The 16,997-nt window shown below is 37.0% G+C and overlaps 2 protein-coding genes across 2 annotated transcripts; both read left to right on the plus strand.

Moving 5' to 3' along the window:
* The first annotated feature begins 36 nt into the window (after nucleotides 1–36).
* LOC136814756 (uncharacterized) lies at nucleotides 37–5,404 on the plus strand. Its single transcript, XM_067071178.1, has 12 exons — nucleotides 37–54; nucleotides 396–423; nucleotides 593–671; nucleotides 1,189–1,309; nucleotides 1,746–1,798; nucleotides 2,355–2,471; nucleotides 2,928–3,012; nucleotides 3,266–3,410; nucleotides 4,235–4,394; nucleotides 4,706–4,739; nucleotides 5,038–5,120; nucleotides 5,333–5,404. Exons 3-12 carry the CDS (start codon nucleotides 600–602, stop codon nucleotides 5,402–5,404), a joined length of 942 nt encoding a protein of 313 aa, XP_066927279.1. The 5' UTR covers nucleotides 37–54; nucleotides 396–423; nucleotides 593–599.
* A 9,680-nt stretch (nucleotides 5,405–15,084) lies between these two features.
* Nucleotides 15,085–16,132, plus strand: LOC136814757 (uncharacterized). Its single transcript, XM_067071179.1, has 3 exons — nucleotides 15,085–15,109; nucleotides 15,295–15,706; nucleotides 15,880–16,132. The coding sequence occupies exons 1-3, from the start codon at nucleotides 15,085–15,087 to the stop codon at nucleotides 16,130–16,132; spliced, it is 690 nt and encodes a 229-aa protein (XP_066927280.1).
* The last annotated feature ends 865 nt before the right edge of the window (nucleotides 16,133–16,997 follow it).

Consider the following 16,997-nt stretch of genomic DNA (forward strand, 5'->3'; position numbering starts at 1 on the left):
TTTTTAATTCACCTCATTCTTTTCTTTACAAGATCCCAACAACAGTTTTAAAAGGTATCGATGTTTTATTTTTCACTATTAATATAATGATATTTGATTGCATGGGCTTTTCTCTCAACTGCTTGTTGTGTTGTTTTATAACCATTCTTAAAGGTTTTATTTTTACATAAGTGTTCCCGTTTCATACCAGACACATATTTCATATCAGTACAGTGTCTGTCTATTGTTATATTATGCTGATAAGCAATAAATTTGGTTTTTCCTCTTTCTGATCAGTCTTGCTCCACATCCGTGTCAATCCAATGTGAAAAAGCTTGTAAATTAAAATTGATGAATAAGCAAACGATATCACTCTTATTTAAAAGCAAAACCTTTAACCTTTTTTTGCTTTCTAGGTGATTGTGTCAAGTCTTCTTTGATAAGGTGTGTATACTTAATATTATGTTGTTGTTTTTTCCATTTGAAATTCCTTCGCACGCCTTAGGTAAGTTTTCTTTCAGTCTCTGCCTTCATTTGAATTTGATAATCGTTTACTCCATGATTGGATTTAAGTAAATTGCTCTTACTTGAATCTACAAAATTTTTGTTTCAGATACTTTATGCGAAAAATGGGTTTCCTCTTTATGGGAAATGAGAAAGAAAGTGAATCCAGCATAAAAGATGTTGTAGAGGTATGTGAGCAAAATGTTAATGAATTCTCAGATGTTACTACTACTACTAGTCAATGTGGGATTTCATGAATTCATTTTATTTTGTTTTGAAATTGCCACTACTTGAACATACAGCGAGATACAGTCATTTAAAGCACAAAATCCTGTTATTTAATGATTGATATCAATTTTTATCTTAAAAACTGCACTAGATCAGACATAATTTCGAGCTTTAAGTGGCTGTACCATCCCGCATGTTCAAGTAAGAGACTCTCTATAATACACTTTTCGCTTAAAATTTCTTTATTAGTTCATATTTTTACGCACTTTTTTCCCTTTTTTTGCTTGGAACGTCATTCTTTTGGTCAAAATTTTTTTTGATCCTAATTTGTTTACCCCTTTTAAAAAAGTCTCCAAATAGAAATCTTCTTTCAAATGAGCAAGAAAATCCAATCCTGAAAATGTTTTCACAGGTCCTAAGGAATAGCTCTTTACTTTTTGGCTTGTTTAACAACAATCTCATGCTTTTAATCAAAAGATTCTCTTGGATGCATTGAAAAAGGGGCACAGTATCCTGATGCCTACTCGTCCTTATCAATATGATACTGAACCACAACCAAACATCATGGATTATTGTCTCAAAGCTCAAAGAAATAAGGGTATGCCTTTTAACTGTAGTTTAGACGGCCCACTTTTTGTCCAGCCTATTCTAATTATGAATTGTGAAGTGGGCAGAAAGTTGACAGTCTAAAGTCAATGCATTTTCCACCTTTAAACGTTTCAATCTGTTCCAAGCAAAGGTTTTAACTGCAAAAATTTTGCCAACTTGTTGCCCACTTGTTGTCAACTTTTTTCCTACTCTAACAATTAGGAATAGACGTCGGCCGTCTAACATAGAGCTTTGACACTGAAGTCTTTTAGAATAAAGTTTGAAATTTTCATTTTCCCCTTGTAGCCATTCAAAGTTTAAAGCAAAAGAAATAACCGTTTAAAAGATCTGATCTAAAGATACTAAGCTTATAATATAAAAAGGTGCTTGTGATTAAAAGGATGGTAGAGGAAATGCTTTGATGGTATCTTTTTTCTCTTAATCAGATAGTCGTTTGGACAGAGCTTTGGTGAGCTGTATCACTTTATCAAAAGAAAGAGTAAGATTCTTGATGAATTTGTTGAAGAACTGTAAGTCCCGAAAGGTTGGACAAAAGAAGCGAACATTTCTAACAAAAAACTGACGCAAATTCCATTTTGTGCCAAGTTTTAAGTGATTATGTTTAGACCCAGGGGGGGGGGGGTACTTTCGACCCTCAGACCTTTACCGGGACTAAAATGAAGAAAACAAAGGAAAATTTTGTGAATTTTACGACCCTTACCGGGACAAATTTGACCAAATTTTCCTATTTTTCCAACCATTTGTGGGACTGAAATTTGATTTTCAGATTTTTCTGACCCTTAACGGAACTTTGGAAATCCAAAAAAGGTACCCTTAAGGGCGGCACATATACCGTACCTTCCATTTGCCTAAGTACCCCCCCCCCGGGTGTTTAGAACAAACTTTGATAGAAATGTCTTCCAAGGAAGCTTCTCACTCATCAAGCAATACTTCTGACTCATACATTTGAAAGTTTCACATGTTTGAGGCTATTGTATGGCGTCATGAAACTATTTTTATTTTCAGACACAATCAGCCTGATTATCTATTACTAGGTATTTTCATCTGAGGATGGATCTTTTACACTGAAGACTCTTATCTTTTCGTTGTGGAGAAGCGTTTCCAATTTTGGTCTACTGCATATAAACGTTTCAAGATGTGTCAAATTGAAGGTAAAATTTTTTCTATCTTTTTGTACAATCGGAATTTTTATAACCCAGGTATCAAAAAAAACTGCGTACGTTTGATGGTCAAGATCAGGCCTTGCTTTGAGCCCAATGTTAATTTTATTATAAAGTTGTCAGTCTCACTTAAATTTTTCTGAATGATTTTTTTTTAAATTTGATCAAGTTGAGCTTTCAAGTCATACGCCTTTAATTTAAAATTCAAATTTCAGAATGTGTAAAAATGCACCAAAATAAGGGGTCTTATATTTCATTTTTTTTCGCTTGGTATGTTTTTTTTGGTTAAATCCAACTCGTAGTTGCAATTTAGACCATCCGATAAGAAAGCAAGGTGTAAAATATAGGATTAGGAAAATAGAAGAAAAGTTGATTGTTTCTTGCATAAAACTTTTTAAAAAGAAAATTTAAGTGGAGTATATCGTTTTCTTCTGATTGATTTTTCAGTCGTTGGTAAGAGCTGCAAAAGATTTGAACCAACAAGAAGAAGTTCATGAAGAAAACAATCTCATCTCAAGACATCTCAACTTTGGTAAGCTTAAATAAGAACTTTAAAAATCAGCCAAATTAAATTTTTCCTAAAATGTAGATTACTATAGGTTTGAGTTTATCGACCTAGTGATATTCATATTTGAAGTTTATCGTGGCTTGGATCATGAGATTTACGTTTGGCTATCGTAAAATCGTAAAAACGTAAATCTCGTCATCCAAGCTACGATAAACTTCAAATATGAAGATTACTATCGTTAGTTTGTTTAATGTTTTTTTTTCTGTTGCACCTTCAGACATGTTGGAAACACAAAACATCTTACCTGTACACATTGTATCATGTTTGTTGTGTACCAAGTACCGTCTCACAAAAGGGGTCTCGTTAGAAGATTTGTCGAAGGATGTTGAAGCATGGACGGAAAAACTGAAAGAAATGTCTAAGTATGTTCATACATCTATCCGCAGACACGTGTTTCGTCCTTCCCAGGACTCATTAGCGCGGCTCGTGTAAGTGAGCATAGACTGCTGTTGTCACCAGAGTGCCCAAAACACTAAGTGTTGAGCTTTGCATAATCGCTTGTTCATATAAGTATATTCATATATTATGGAAATATATTAGGGAAAAATCAAAATATAATAGCCGCATTCTTTTTCACCGTCCAACATATATTCATATATTAGTTATCAACTGTGTGGTAATATTCAGTGAATAATTTGTCACATACTCTTGGCATCACTCGTGGAAAGATAAACACGACGTGATTTTCCTGGAATGATAGCTCAGGCAGCTTTCTATTAAGTTTGTTACTTTTTTTATTGTTAGAATTCTTTAGTAAGCCCCTTTTTTATGGTAAGAGTGTTTCAGGCACTACAATAGATCTTATCGGAGTTTTTGATTTTTCCAAAAAAAAAACGATGGATTGTGAGATTCTTTCGAGGGTATTACAATAGAAATCTCTTAGGAATTCCTTGAGGGAATTCTATTGTAATACCCCCGAAACAATCCCACAATGTATCGCTGTTTTAGAAAAATCAAAAACTCCGATAAGGTCTATTACTTTGAACATTGATCCGGGGTTTAGACCAGATCATTGGTCGTCGTATATCGAAAGGAATATCCAACCTGTCAAAAAAACTTTTGCAGGGAAGAGAAACTTCCTTATCCGCCTCGCAAGGCTAGTTGATAAAAAGTTTTCTTACATAATTTCTTGTTTATGCTAACTGCGGTTCTCAAACTATCCTTACTTACTTTAAACTGTTTCTAGGAACATTGGTTTCTGCGGTGAACCTATCGACTTAACATCGCACGCTATACAACTTCTTCACCAGCAAGATTTGATCACGGTTCATGAAGTCGACAATGAGATCAAACCAAAACTATCAACCATCAAGCAAGCATCCTTATTTTATCAACACTCTCTGAAAGTAAGGATTTCCTTGTTCGTTTAGAATGAAGCAAATCAACGTTTTTGAATGCCTGTATGGTTTACTCATGTTACGGTTATCGGAGTCACTAGATCAAATGAAATTCTTAACCCATTAAGTGCCATCACTCTATTGCTCCGTACACACCCCGAGCGGGATCAAAAACAGGGCGGCATTGGTTGCGACGCTCCTAAGACCTACAGACCTTACGATTCGTAAATCTTTCATCAGTCAATTTCCTTTAGTTCATGGTCATACGAAACCTCTTTTTAAAGACTTTTTAATTTAGCTTCTCCTCTTTTCCTCTTCAGATGGTGCATACATTCATGACAAGGGCAGTTCTAGGTAAAGTTCTTTGCTTACTTACTTATAAAATTACTTTTTCTGAAGATTTATAGAACAAATCTCTTTACTAATGAGCCAAATTTTCATTGCTCCTTCATTCTTCATTCTTCATATGTCTTAAGGTTTTAACGTTATAAATTTTTCTAGACTTTTGGTGCAATTTTTTTATTATATTCGGTTTATGTTTGCCTCGATATTCTTGTTATTCAATTGTAAGACTGAAAGGCATAGTGCTGTGACAAACGTCCTATTCTTTTTTTGCGACCTAATTATTTTTATACGTTGACTTTTGTTACAGCTTGTACGATCATTTCTGAATGTGGTGGTGAAAAAATCTTGAGATTTCCAAGTACACATCAAATAACTTTTATTGGAAGCAAGGTAAAGAATGACTTGTAGCGAATGATTTTTTACAGCTTTTTCATGGTTAAGAGGCTGATATTATTTGAGTATATTTCAGTTTGAGCGTTTTCACTGAGTGTTTATCGATTCGGTGAATTGGATCATTCTCAGGCTTTTTGACCCTGTATTTCATATAAAACCTTTTATTACTTTAGATACTGACCGATTGCTTCTGTTTTTGTCTTATTCAGATTTTGGAGAATGCAGAATTTTTGAGTGAAATGGTTTCCTTCCTACTTGATTACCATTGTGTGAGTACATAAATCTATTTTGTTAATTTTCCAACGCCATATAAATTTTCGATTAGGTATTAAGTAACGTGTCACTATAAGAATGCTCTACGCTAAGTAAGAGAAGCGAGGACAAATTAGGACAATTTTTCACCTATAACGTACGACTGGTTGTACTCGGGCTTGTAAGAAAAAAGGCGTGCTTTTCTCTGATGGGTAACCAAAAAGTCAAAATTTTAATAAGTCATTCAGTCACGTGGGTCGCGTATTACTGTCTTGTCTTTATTTTACCTAAATTGGTTACTGAAGAATCACCTGTCCGTCCAAGGTGGGGAGTGGTACATAGGCAAAATGGGCGCTGGGTATGTGCTCGAGCCTCGGGGGGGGGATGTTTAGGCAAATAGAGGGTACGGTATGTGCCGCCCTTAAGGGTAACTTTTTAAACTTCCAAAGTCCCGCTAAGGGTCGGAAAATCAGAAAATCAAATTTCAGTCCCACTAAGGGTCGGGAAACGATTCTTCCCTGAGAGATCGAAATTTGATCAAAATTTTCCTTTGTTTTCTCCTTTTTAGTCCCGGTAAGGGTCCAAAGTTTGAAAGTCGGGCGGCAACCCCCCCCCCCCCCCCCCCCCCCCCCCGTCAGCTTGCAACCCTAGTACCCCCGGGATCGAACCCCCTCCTCGCCAAGATGCCAGAAGGGTCCAGCCCTATTTTGAAAAAGGGTTGTTTGTTGAAGAAATGGCCTCTTTGCCTAGTTCCTAAAAAAGCATGATTTTTTCTTCTAAGCTCGAGTTACAACTCTTCCTTACTCGGCTTTTTGATAAAACAGTATTTATAACTGGTTTACTGTAACTCGTCATTTCTGGACGTAAGTTTCCGATGAACTCGTTCAAAAATGATAGTTTCTTTTTAAACGTGATAGTTTCTTTTTAAATGAGATAGTTTCTTTTTAAATGAGATAGTTTCGTTTTAAACAAGATAGTTTTTTCTAAAACGAACTTATTTTCTTTTTAAGTGAGATAGTATCCGCTGAATGAAAGATAATTTATTTTTAACAACATAGTTTCGTTTTAAACAAGATAGTATTTATTGGTCCTTCCGCGCGCCATAGAAGAAGTTGAATTGCGATGATGCTCAAAGCGTCAAAGTTTTAAAGTCAATTGGATGACGTTACATTCAATGAAGCAAAGATACTGAAAAAGGATCTTCTCATTTCCCTTGACACCCTAAAAAATGAACTGCATGATCCAGACAGCAAAAATCCTGCCATCCCAACTCTTCCATTCACGTGACTTGTTGCTATCTTAGAGCGAGAAGAAACGTACATCTTCAACTAGAATTTTAACCACCAGGTCCCTTCTCTCTTCAAAAAATGGTTTGAGCTGTTTCCAGATAATGCTGCTTTGAAGAAATGCCACCTTCCGAAGAATGGATGTAGTCACTACAAAGGTAACGGAGATGTAGCATGTCTTTGAAGAAGAGCGTTATTACAGATAGTTGCGAGGTCCAATGGAACTAAATTCGACAAAATAGCAGAACCATATGTTAGCTATGTTGGAAGACATTATGGCAATGCAAGGATGGTTTTTGATGGTCCCGAGGACCCAAAATCTACCAATGCCGACGAACACGTTAGGTGTTTGTTCAAAGGATCTTTCTGAAATATCAATGTGCTTCCTTAAACAGTTTCTTTAATCTTTTTCGAAAATAAAAAAATATGCAAACGGTGACAAAAATTGTGACAGGCTCGTGATCAGTAAAATCGACCACTGGAAGTGTTACAATCATTTTATTTGTTGATCTTTATTTTGGGAGAAACAAATTTAGTCTGAGACAGAAACGGTAACATTCTAATTATCATAGGTCTATTTTAGTACAGTAAAAATCAAACTTAATCTCTTCAATGGCCGCTTTAATTTGCTCAAGCAACCAACAATTGATATGATATATAGAGCTGAGTTTCAACGTCACACCATTGCATCAGTCTTTTATAACAACAAGTTGGACCTTGTTCATGCTATGTACCTCGAGAAAGGCTGTTAAAATTGGCTCGTTGTCTTCTGATACTGCTCGGCAAATGCAGTCTTTTAGATATTGATTTCTGCGCTAAAGGTATACAGTCGAACAGTTTCAAAAAGACCTTGAAGGGTCATAGGTTAACAAAATAAGACCATAACTTTGATTTCTTTCACAAAATATCGGAAAACAATTTATATTTTCTCAATTTTTCCTTCTAATTTGATGCCAAGGTTGCAACTTCTTTCAGTCTGTGCCACAATTAGTTTTATGGCGTAGTTTTATTCGATCTGCCTGACCAGGGTGCAGTATATATGCAGTACTGACGAGTCCGAATAAGGACCTATATATTGAATCTAAAAACTAAAAGAAAATTCCCCATCAAAGTCCCGACGTCTCAAATTTAAAGACCAAAAATCTTTCTTGAAAAAGTTCATCCCAAAATCCTAGATTCCAGGGTACGATGAGTAACCATTCAATTCTAATGATAGTGATTGGAGAGTCTAGTGATGATGAAAACCTGGCTATTCTGATTATTATCCAAAAAAATTATGTGTCTGCCTTGAAAAAATAGTATATGCCTGTTATGTATGTATGAAAGTTAGCACAGAGGTTCCTCATGGGTATTCGAACCAAACCGCAGTCACTTTATGATGATATCAATTGTTGCTAATTTTTTGCTAAATATCCATGGAAACAAGATTTTCAAAGATGTTCAAAAATAAAATGAAACAAAAGATCACAGTGTATTTTCTTCAAATTTCCACCCTTTTAGAGCAAAAAAATCAGAACTTTTGGAAAAAGATTTGCAATTTTTCATGGGTTTGCTGAAATTTGCACCCTTACAGTGCTTTTCTGCTACCTTGAAAACATACCCCTAACCATCACACTTACCCACCGGTCAATCTACCTGACTGCATCGCCACCCCCATCCTGAGAGGGGGATCGAATTGACGGAATTCTACAAAGAACACCATTTTTGTTATCTTCTTTCCATGATTTAAGATAAATCAGTCGAAAATTATTTTTGAAAATGTTTATAGAACTTGTTTGCGGAGGTTTGTATCCAAAATTAACATCATAAGGAAATTCTGTGCCAGATTTCAGCAATAAATTAGTTATTTAAAGGTTAGGGTATTGTTTGGAATAATTCTACCAGACTGTTATGCGGATGACACATCTTGTGCCTTGTGGTGATTTTGATGGCGGTGGTAGCGGCATTATGCTAATTTTGCTGGTAATGCACCCCTGTATCAGTGACCCGGTCTAATTTTAAACGCCAGTGCGATAATGGGTCAATAAAGTCAAAATTAATCATAACTTTCCGGTCCGGACAGAGATTTTGTCATACCCTGGTCAATAATAACATTATTAACCCCGTCATAAAATTACAGAATTTTTACCTAAGTTTACCTCGGTGAAAGTTTACTATTCTTTCATAGTTACCCCGGTGGGTTTTAAAAATCCCACCGAGTTATTGAGACAGGGGTGTGATAGTGGATATGCCGACTTTTATGATTTTAGTAATGTTGTTACTTATATTGATTATCTCTTTTAGTGCCAATGTCGAGTATTTTGGACATGGGTTTGATTTTGAACTTGGGTTATATAGCGCCCTCCTGTAGTGCCCAGTTTGAGTTAGAAATGGTCATTTTTTGTCTAAAGCGTAGTAATGGGATTGTGCTTGATGGTCGAGCAAAACAAATTTCAAGCGAGATTTTCTTTACAAGAGTTGTTTACAGTTGTCTTTGTATCTCAGTTTTGGTCGTCCAATAGAACGTGAACCATGTTCAAGCTCTCCAAACAAAATCATTTTTCTCTTAGCACTGCGATGTCATCTGCATACTGTGCCTATGAATCATATCGTACATTACTTTGGTTTTTGCCTTCAAACACTTCAAGTCAATGAATTTTCCATCGGTGCCAAATCTTAACAAGGTTGAACGTCGGTGTTTGACATCTTTGAAAGCATCAATGAGAAGAACTGCTACATATATACCAAACAGGGTTGCGGCAAGCTTGTAACCCTTGTTGTATTCAAACAGTTTCGATAACTTACCATCCACGATCAAACAAGCTTTGAGATCAGTATATAGGAGTTATGAGCTTTATCAACCCAGGTGGACAACCGATTTTTCCCAATATTGAAAAAAGCAATTGACGGTTGACCGTGTCAAAAGACTTGGTGAAGACCATAAAAGCTATGTATAAATCACGATGTTGTTCTCTGCTTTTCTCCATAATTTGCCCCACTGTGAAAATTCCATTGATCGTACCACGACCTTCACGATACTCTTGTTGTGAATCAGGGTAAACTCTACGTGCAAGAGAAATCAGTCTTTGCAAAATCATATCGGCAAGAAACTTTCCAACAACACTTAGAAGCGAGATCCCTCGATGATTCCCACATTGACTACGGTCTTCTTTCTTGAACAGAATCGTGATGTTTGGGTTAACGAGGTCTGACGGTAAAAGTTCTGTAATCCAGAATAGATTGAAGAAAGTTAGAAGGTACTTTTTCAAAGCATTGCCTCCATACTTGATGGTTTCTGGTAGGATACCATCTGATCCAGGACTTTTTCCTGACTTCATGTTTTCAATGTTCATCAAGTGATTCGTCAATTGGCATTTGATCGATTTTATTTAACTTCCATGTCGGCATCAGTTTCAGCATTCAAGAGATCCGAAAAGTATTCAGTTCAACGGTCATTGATTACCTTGCTTGTCGGTGGTTAAGAGTATATCGCTTTTCAAACGAACTTGGTGAGTACTTTTTGATCTTGGACCATACACTTCACAAAGTATCGCGTAGAATTCTCGTAAGTTTTTTTGATTAAAGAAAATTTCTTTATTGATAAATCAAGCGTTCTTTATCTGTCGAACTCATTGTTGAATTTCTTTCTTGTTTTGGTGACGAAAATTGATGAGCGAAAAGACTTCGACATCATTCTCATCGAACCAGTCATTCCGCTGCTTTCGTTTCTTTCCAAATGTAAATGGTGGCAGCTTTTTGGAGACACTCCTTGATGTCATCCCATTCTTGAGGAAGGTTAGTCAGGTGTTGGTCGAAGTATTGATGCATTTTTTCAATCCTTTCACGCGTAACTTTGATAAATGTCCGGTAGCTGGTTTTTTTACCTTTCTTTTTGCGCTTCAGGAAAAACAAACATTTACAAATAAGCAGTCTGTCGTCCGTGAACTATTCAGCTGAGAAGTTGACCTTTACTACATCGATGTTGATTTGCGAGGATATGATCAAGTTGGTGCCAGGTTTTTTTAACCTGTGATTTTTTCATATGGTTTTAAGAGAATTCTTCATCTGGAACATAGACCGCATAACAGAGAGATCATTCTCAGTGCAAAAATCTAACTTTTTTTCTTGATAACTTTGCATTGTCGGTGCGTAAACACTGACAGGTTTCAGATGATTTCCAGAGTTTAGTTGAATTCTGAGAGTCACAAGTCTATCAGAGATGTTCGAGATCTCAAGATGAACATTGGAAAGTGAGTTTGAGATGGCAAAACCGACCCCAACTTCCTTCGAAGCACCAGCACTCCAGTAGATGGAGTATTCTTTTTCAATTAAACTGCCGGTGTCTTCTCGTCTGACTTCGCTGAGCGCACATATGTCAATGCGAGCAGTATTAAGTTCGTGTGAGATGATTGCTGTTGCACGTTCTGATGGACTGAATCTGTGCTGTTATTGGTAGTCCGAACATTCCATGCACCAAGTGATAACTTTTTTTCGTAACGGTTAGTTGGACTTCGCATATTTTTCACCACTGCCGACGGTTGTGGGGTATCAGTTTCCCCGGATGTGGTAACATTTTTAAACAGCAATCAAAACTATCATCGCTACATCATACTATGAGGCTACCCCAATGAGTGACGACATTTCTTGGTGTAAGAGCAATGCTCCTTGGCAGGATATCTCATGGTGAAGTGGCAAAGCAAAACTGGGACGGCTACTAAAGATATCTTGTTACGTGGTGCCAGAGTTATTAACCGAGTTGATTTGTAAAACTGCTGGGTACCAGAAGTAATGCCGGGTCGACTAAGATTTACTGCCAGGTGCCAGAAGCGATGTCGAGTTGACAAACACAGCTGCAGGTGCCAAAAATGATGCCGAGTCACCTTACTTCGCCATTCTAAAGCTATCCCGGAGGCCAAACTCTAACCACTGCCCACAGCAAAAAACATGCAAAAATTTGACAACAATCCACTTTTTTGAGGTTTTGACCGTTTTTTGACCATTTCTGGTCAACAAGTGTTCCAAAAACCTCCAGATTTGGCTCTGTTTTACTTTATTTTCCTCTAGAGAATTAATTGGAGTTTAACCACTGGGCACCTTTCCGTCATTGAGTCAGGTGCACGCAGATATTAGCCTTTTAAGTTTGAAGTAGCGATTTTCTTAAAAAGACTTAGTAAAAAATGACCGTGGCACTTAAAGTGTTATAGTAGTAATGTTGTTGCTGATTTTGATGTTAGTGGATATTTTTTTGCCGATTCTGATGAAAGTGTTAATAGTTTTGCTGATTCTGCTGGTAGTGGATATGTTTTGCTGATTTGTTGATGGCGTTTGAATTTAGCTGATGTTGTTCCTGGTTATGATGGTGATTGTTATGTTTTTTCTTTTGCTGGTTTTGATGGTAGTGGTAATGTTTCTGCTGATCTTTCTCATAGTGTATTGTATGACTTTCATGGTATTTGATTTATTTTGCTGATTTCGATAATGGTCGTAGTGTTTTTGCTACTTTGATGGTAGTGGTAAAGTTTTTGCTACTTTGATGGTAGTGGTAAAGTTTTTTCTACTTTAATGGTAGTGGTAAAGTTTTTGCTACTTTGATGGTAGTGGTTAAAGTTTGGCTACTTTGATGGTAGTGGTAAGGTTTTGCTACTTTGATGGTAGTGGTAAAGTTTTTGCTACTTTGATGGTAGTGGTAAAGTTTTTGCTACTTTGATGGTAGTGGTAAAGTTTTTGCTACTTTGATGGTAGTGGTAAAGTTTTTGCTACTTTGATGGTAGTGGTAAAGTTTTTGCTACTTTGATGGTAGTGGTAAAGTTTTTGCTACTCAGTTTTGCTACTTGATTGTAGTGGTAAAGTTTTTGCTACTTTGATGGTAGTGGTAAAGTTTTTGCTAATTTTTGTGGTGTTGGTAATGTTTTTGCTGGATTTGTGATGAATCAAATGATTTCAACTCGACTTCGCGACCTTTGGCAATAAGAATACCTCTTTCAGCTTAATATATTTGAACTCGGAACCTCGGGCCATTGGGCTAAGGGAATCTTTCTTTCAGATAGAATATTGATCTAATTCAGCTCAGGATCTCGCCACCACGGGAACCTATACATAATCGAACTTCGAAATCTCAGGAGCTAGTGCAGATAGAACTTTTATATATTTGAACTTAGGAATATTTCGTTCAGATATAAATATAGATTATTAATAAATATGCACTTAAGGATCTCGGAGCCTTTGATTAAGGAGCTTTTTTGAAGAGGGTATTAATCTATTTAAATTCGGGACTTTAAAATCTCAATATCCCTATCTATAGAATATCTTTTTTGGATTACAAGATCTTCAAAAAACCAACAGATCGGTCATCATAGCTCCATAATACCTCATACCACCCAAACAACCTAAAACACAACATATCATACGGTCAAGCACTAAGGATAAAAAAGATTTGCTCTAACCCCGAAGAATACAACCAATCCCTCCTCCAAATGATTCATCAGAAGAGGATACAAAGCTGAAAACCTCCATAAACAGTTTGACAAAGTAAAGAAGTCACCAGTCCTTGCATATAGACGCAACAAAAACTTGAAAGATCTACTTGGACAAACATCAATATCCATAATAACCAAGTCTCAAGAAAACAACAAAAAATGAAAGGAAAGTGTCAGTCTTGCTTAACAAGGACAGGACCTTTTTTGCAAACACATAATGTCAACCTCAATCTTCACCAGCCAACAAACCAAAAGAACATACCAGATTTCCACTTAGTTAACTGCAAAAGCACTCGCATCATCTACCTCCTGGAATGCAACAAATGTCACATCCAATATATTGGAAAAAGCGAGAGCCAATTCAATCAATCAAGACTCAATAACCATAGAAGTAATGCATACAGACTACGACAAGAGTGCAAATATTTCCACCAAACCAACCGTAAAGTTCACCATCATCGAACAGATCAACGAGACAGATATTGAAAAAATGAAAAGGATAATACTACAGAGAGAAAACTTCTGGATCAAAGAACTGAGAACCCTCACACCTCATGGATTAAACCAAGAACTCAATTTTTTCCAACTGAGCGCCTAAGTCTGATTTACCCGTTCATTTTAGACCGAATTCAACTTATCAGAAAAATGTCAGAGAACACTGTATTATGCATGCACCGGATTACCGACTTACCAATTACAAATGTTTCTAAATAAAGGCTATCGTGAATATCTTTGCATAAATTGTTGTTAATTGTTGTAGGTAATTGTTGCTGTTGATAGAGAGCTACAGAAAAAGGTGACTCAAAGATGAAACAGTCAAGAAAGCATTTCCCAGTTTGCATTGAGTGCATCTACGATATGGGATGATATAATGTTGCAAATAAAAAGAAACTTGATAATGCTGTCATCTGGCTCCGACCTCTCCGATGCGTTCGGATCAGTGCTAAACAATGTTCTTAATTACTCGATAAGACACATTTAGATTCCGAAAGAGGTGATACAACTAATGATGAACTACCAAAATTCATAACGCGTTTTTTCGCAATTGAAATTCTCATCAGAGGCCATATGGCATTTGTCAGTATATTAGAACAATTAAGAAGGCTTTTATTGATGATATAACGATCTTGAGCTGGAAGCACGAATTCGAAGCAAATAAGTAAGCCTGAGCAAGTTTTCAATGGCGGAGAGATTACGTTAAAGCTTATCAAATTTAAAAACCGTCCATTTAACGTTAGATGAACGTTGAAACAGCATTGTGTGCCAGAAGAGGAGCCTATTAAGAGTTTGGGAAGGTTATATATGGCATTCTTAATGATAGAAAAGAGGTAATACGGATCCAAGCTATTGCTGAGGATGATCTGGACAAAATTGAGAAAACCAAGTTGCAAGGCATTTTCAAGATTTGATGATTACAATCGACTCCTTATGATTTACGAGTTTGCTGTTTCGAAAATCAATTTAATCCAACCGAAAATGAACCTGAAGAAAAAGAACTTGTTGGGGCTTCCTAGAATGTTCGTCAATCTATAAAAATCACTCACCCCTCCGGATATACTTTCCTGTATTTGAACTGTACAATTTTGCAAAAATCAGGTACGTCCTAACATTTCTGGAAACTTCTGATGATAGCATCCGTTTCTCTTTACCAAATATTCCAATCAGGAAAATGGCAGCCAAAGTGAAAGGCAGAAGAGGAGACAGACTCAATCAACGGCGACTGGTGCTGTCTTAAAGTAATATTCATGCATAAACTGCAACTAAAAATAAGGAAATAGATCGCAATGGCTGCTAAGAAAGAAGGGAAGAGTTCGTACTGACTGCGAAGAAAGAAACAAAGAGATCGTACTGGCTGCAAAGAAAGAAGGAAAGAGATCGTACTGACTGCGAAGAAAGAAAAAAGAGATCGTACTGACTGCAAAGAAAGAAGCAAAGAGGTCGTACTGACTGCGAAGAAGGAAGGAAATGATGGTACTGGCTGCAAAGAAAGAAGGTAAGAGATCGTACTGGTTGCAAAGAAAAAAGGAAAGAGTTCGTACTGGCAGCAAAGAAAGAAGCAAAGAGATCGTACTGACTGCGAAAAAAGAAGGAAAGAGATCGCAATGACTGCAAAAAAAGAAAGCAATTGGTCGTACTGACTGCAAAAAAAGAAGGAAATAGTTCATACTGACTGCGAAGAAAGAAGCAAAGAGTTCTTACTGAATGCGAAGAAGAAGGAAATTATCGTACTGACTGCGAAGAAAGAAACAAAGAGTTCGTACTGGCTGCGAAGAAAGAAGCAAAGAGTTCGTACTGAATGCAAAGAAAGAATGCAAAGAAAGAAGGAAAGAGATCGTACTGGCTGCCAAGAAAGAAGCAAAGAGTTCGTACTGAATGCAAAGAAAGAAGGAAAGAGATCGTACTGGCTGCGAAGAAAGAAACAAAGAGATCGTACTGACTGCAAAGAAAGAAGCAAAGAGGTCGTACTGACTGCGAAGAAGGAAGGAAATGATGGTACTGGCTGCAAAGAAAGGAGGAAAGAGATCGTACTGGTTGCAAAGAAAAAAGGAAAGAGTTCATACTGGCTGCAAAGAAAGAAAGCAAAGAGATCGTACTGACTGCGAAAAAAGAAGGAAAGAGATCGCAATGACTGCAAAAAAAGAAAGCAATTGGTCGTACTGACTGCAAAAAAAGAAGGAAATAGTTCATACTGACTGCGAAGAAAAAAGCAAAGAGTTCTTACTGAATGCGAAGAAGAAGGAAATTATCGTACTGACTGCGAAGAAAGAAGCAAAGAGGTTCGTACTGGCTGCGAAGAAAGAAGCAAAGATTTCGTACTGAATGCAAAGAAAGAAGGAAAGAGATCGTACTGGCTGCCAAGAAAGAAGCAAAGAGTTCGTACTGGCTGCGAAGAAAGAAGCAAAGAGTTCGTACTGAATGCAAAGAAAGAAGGAAAGAGATCGTACTGGCGCGAAGAAAGAAAGAAGAAAAAGAGTTCGTACTGAATGCAAAGAAAAAGGAAAGATTCGCCTACTGACTGCGAAGAAAGAAGAAACTCTGCGAAGCGAAGGAAAGAGTTCGCACTGACTGCAAAGAAAGAAGCAAAGAGTTCGTACTGACTGCGAAGAAAGAAGGAAAAAGATCGTACTGACTGCGAAGAAAGAAGGAAAGAAACCGTACTGACTGCGAAGAAAGAAGAAAAGCGATCGTACTGACTGCAAAGAAAGAAGGAAAGAGTTCGTACTGACTGTGAAGAAAGAAGCAAAGAGTTCGTACTGACTGCAAAGAAAGAAGGAAAAAGATCGTACTGGCTGCAAAGAAAGAAGGAAAGAGTTCGTACTGACTGCAAAGAAAGAAGCAAAGAGTTCGTACTGAATGCAAAGAAAAAAGAAAAGAGTTCGCACTGACTGAAAAGAAAGAAGGAAAAAGATCGTACTGGCTGCGAAGAAAGAAGCAAAGAGTTCGTACTGAATGCAAAGAAAGAAGGAAAGAGATCGTACTGGCTGCAAAGAAAGAAGGAAAGAGTTCGTACTGACTGCGAAGAAAGAAGCAAAGAGTTCGTACTAAAGGCAAAGAAAAAAGGAAAGAGTTCGCACTGACTGAAAAGAAAAAAGGAAAGAGATCGTACTGACTGCGAAGAAAGAAGCAAAGAGTTCGTACTGAATGCAAAGAAAAAAGGAAAGAGATCGTACTGGCTGCAAAGAAAGAAGGAAAGAGATCGTACTGGCTGCGAAGAAAGAAGCAAAGAGTTCGCCCTGACTGAAAAGAAGGGAAAAAGATCGTTACTGACTGCGAAGAAAGGAAGGAAACCGACTGCGAGAAAGAAAGAAAAGCGTTCGTACTGACTGCAAAGAAGAAAAGAAAGAAGAAGCAAAGAGTTCGTACTGACTGCAAAGAAAGAA

This window comes from Clytia hemisphaerica, unplaced genomic scaffold (genome assembly GCF_902728285.1).
Source record: "Clytia hemisphaerica strain Z4C2 unplaced genomic scaffold, Clytia hemisphaerica genome assembly, whole genome shotgun sequence".
Lineage (NCBI taxonomy): Eukaryota > Metazoa > Cnidaria > Hydrozoa > Leptothecata > Clytiidae > Clytia > Clytia hemisphaerica.

Bases quoted from the DNA above. Each gene is read 5' to 3' on its own strand.
- LOC136814756 (XM_067071178.1), top strand. From the start codon at position 600: ATGCGAAAAATGGGTTTCCTCTTTATGGGAAATGAGAAAGAAAGTGAA. The intron at 1,310-1,745 runs GTATGCCTTTTA...TCTCTTAATCAG, and splicing joins CAAAGCTCAAAGAAATAAGG to ATAGTCGTTTGGACAGAGCT. The intron at 4,740-5,037 runs GTAAAGTTCTTT...CTTTTGTTACAG, and splicing joins CATGACAAGGGCAGTTCTAG to CTTGTACGATCATTTCTGAA.
- LOC136814757 (XM_067071179.1), top strand. From the start codon at position 15,085: ATGGTACTGGCTGCAAAGAAAGAAG. The intron at 15,110-15,294 runs GTAAGAGATCGT...CTGACTGCGAAG, and splicing joins ACTGGCTGCAAAGAAAGAAG to AAAGAAGCAAAGAGTTCTTA. The intron at 15,707-15,879 runs GTACTGACTGCG...CTGACTGCGAAG, and splicing joins AGAAAGAAAGCAAAGAGATC to AAAGAAGCAAAGAGGTTCGT.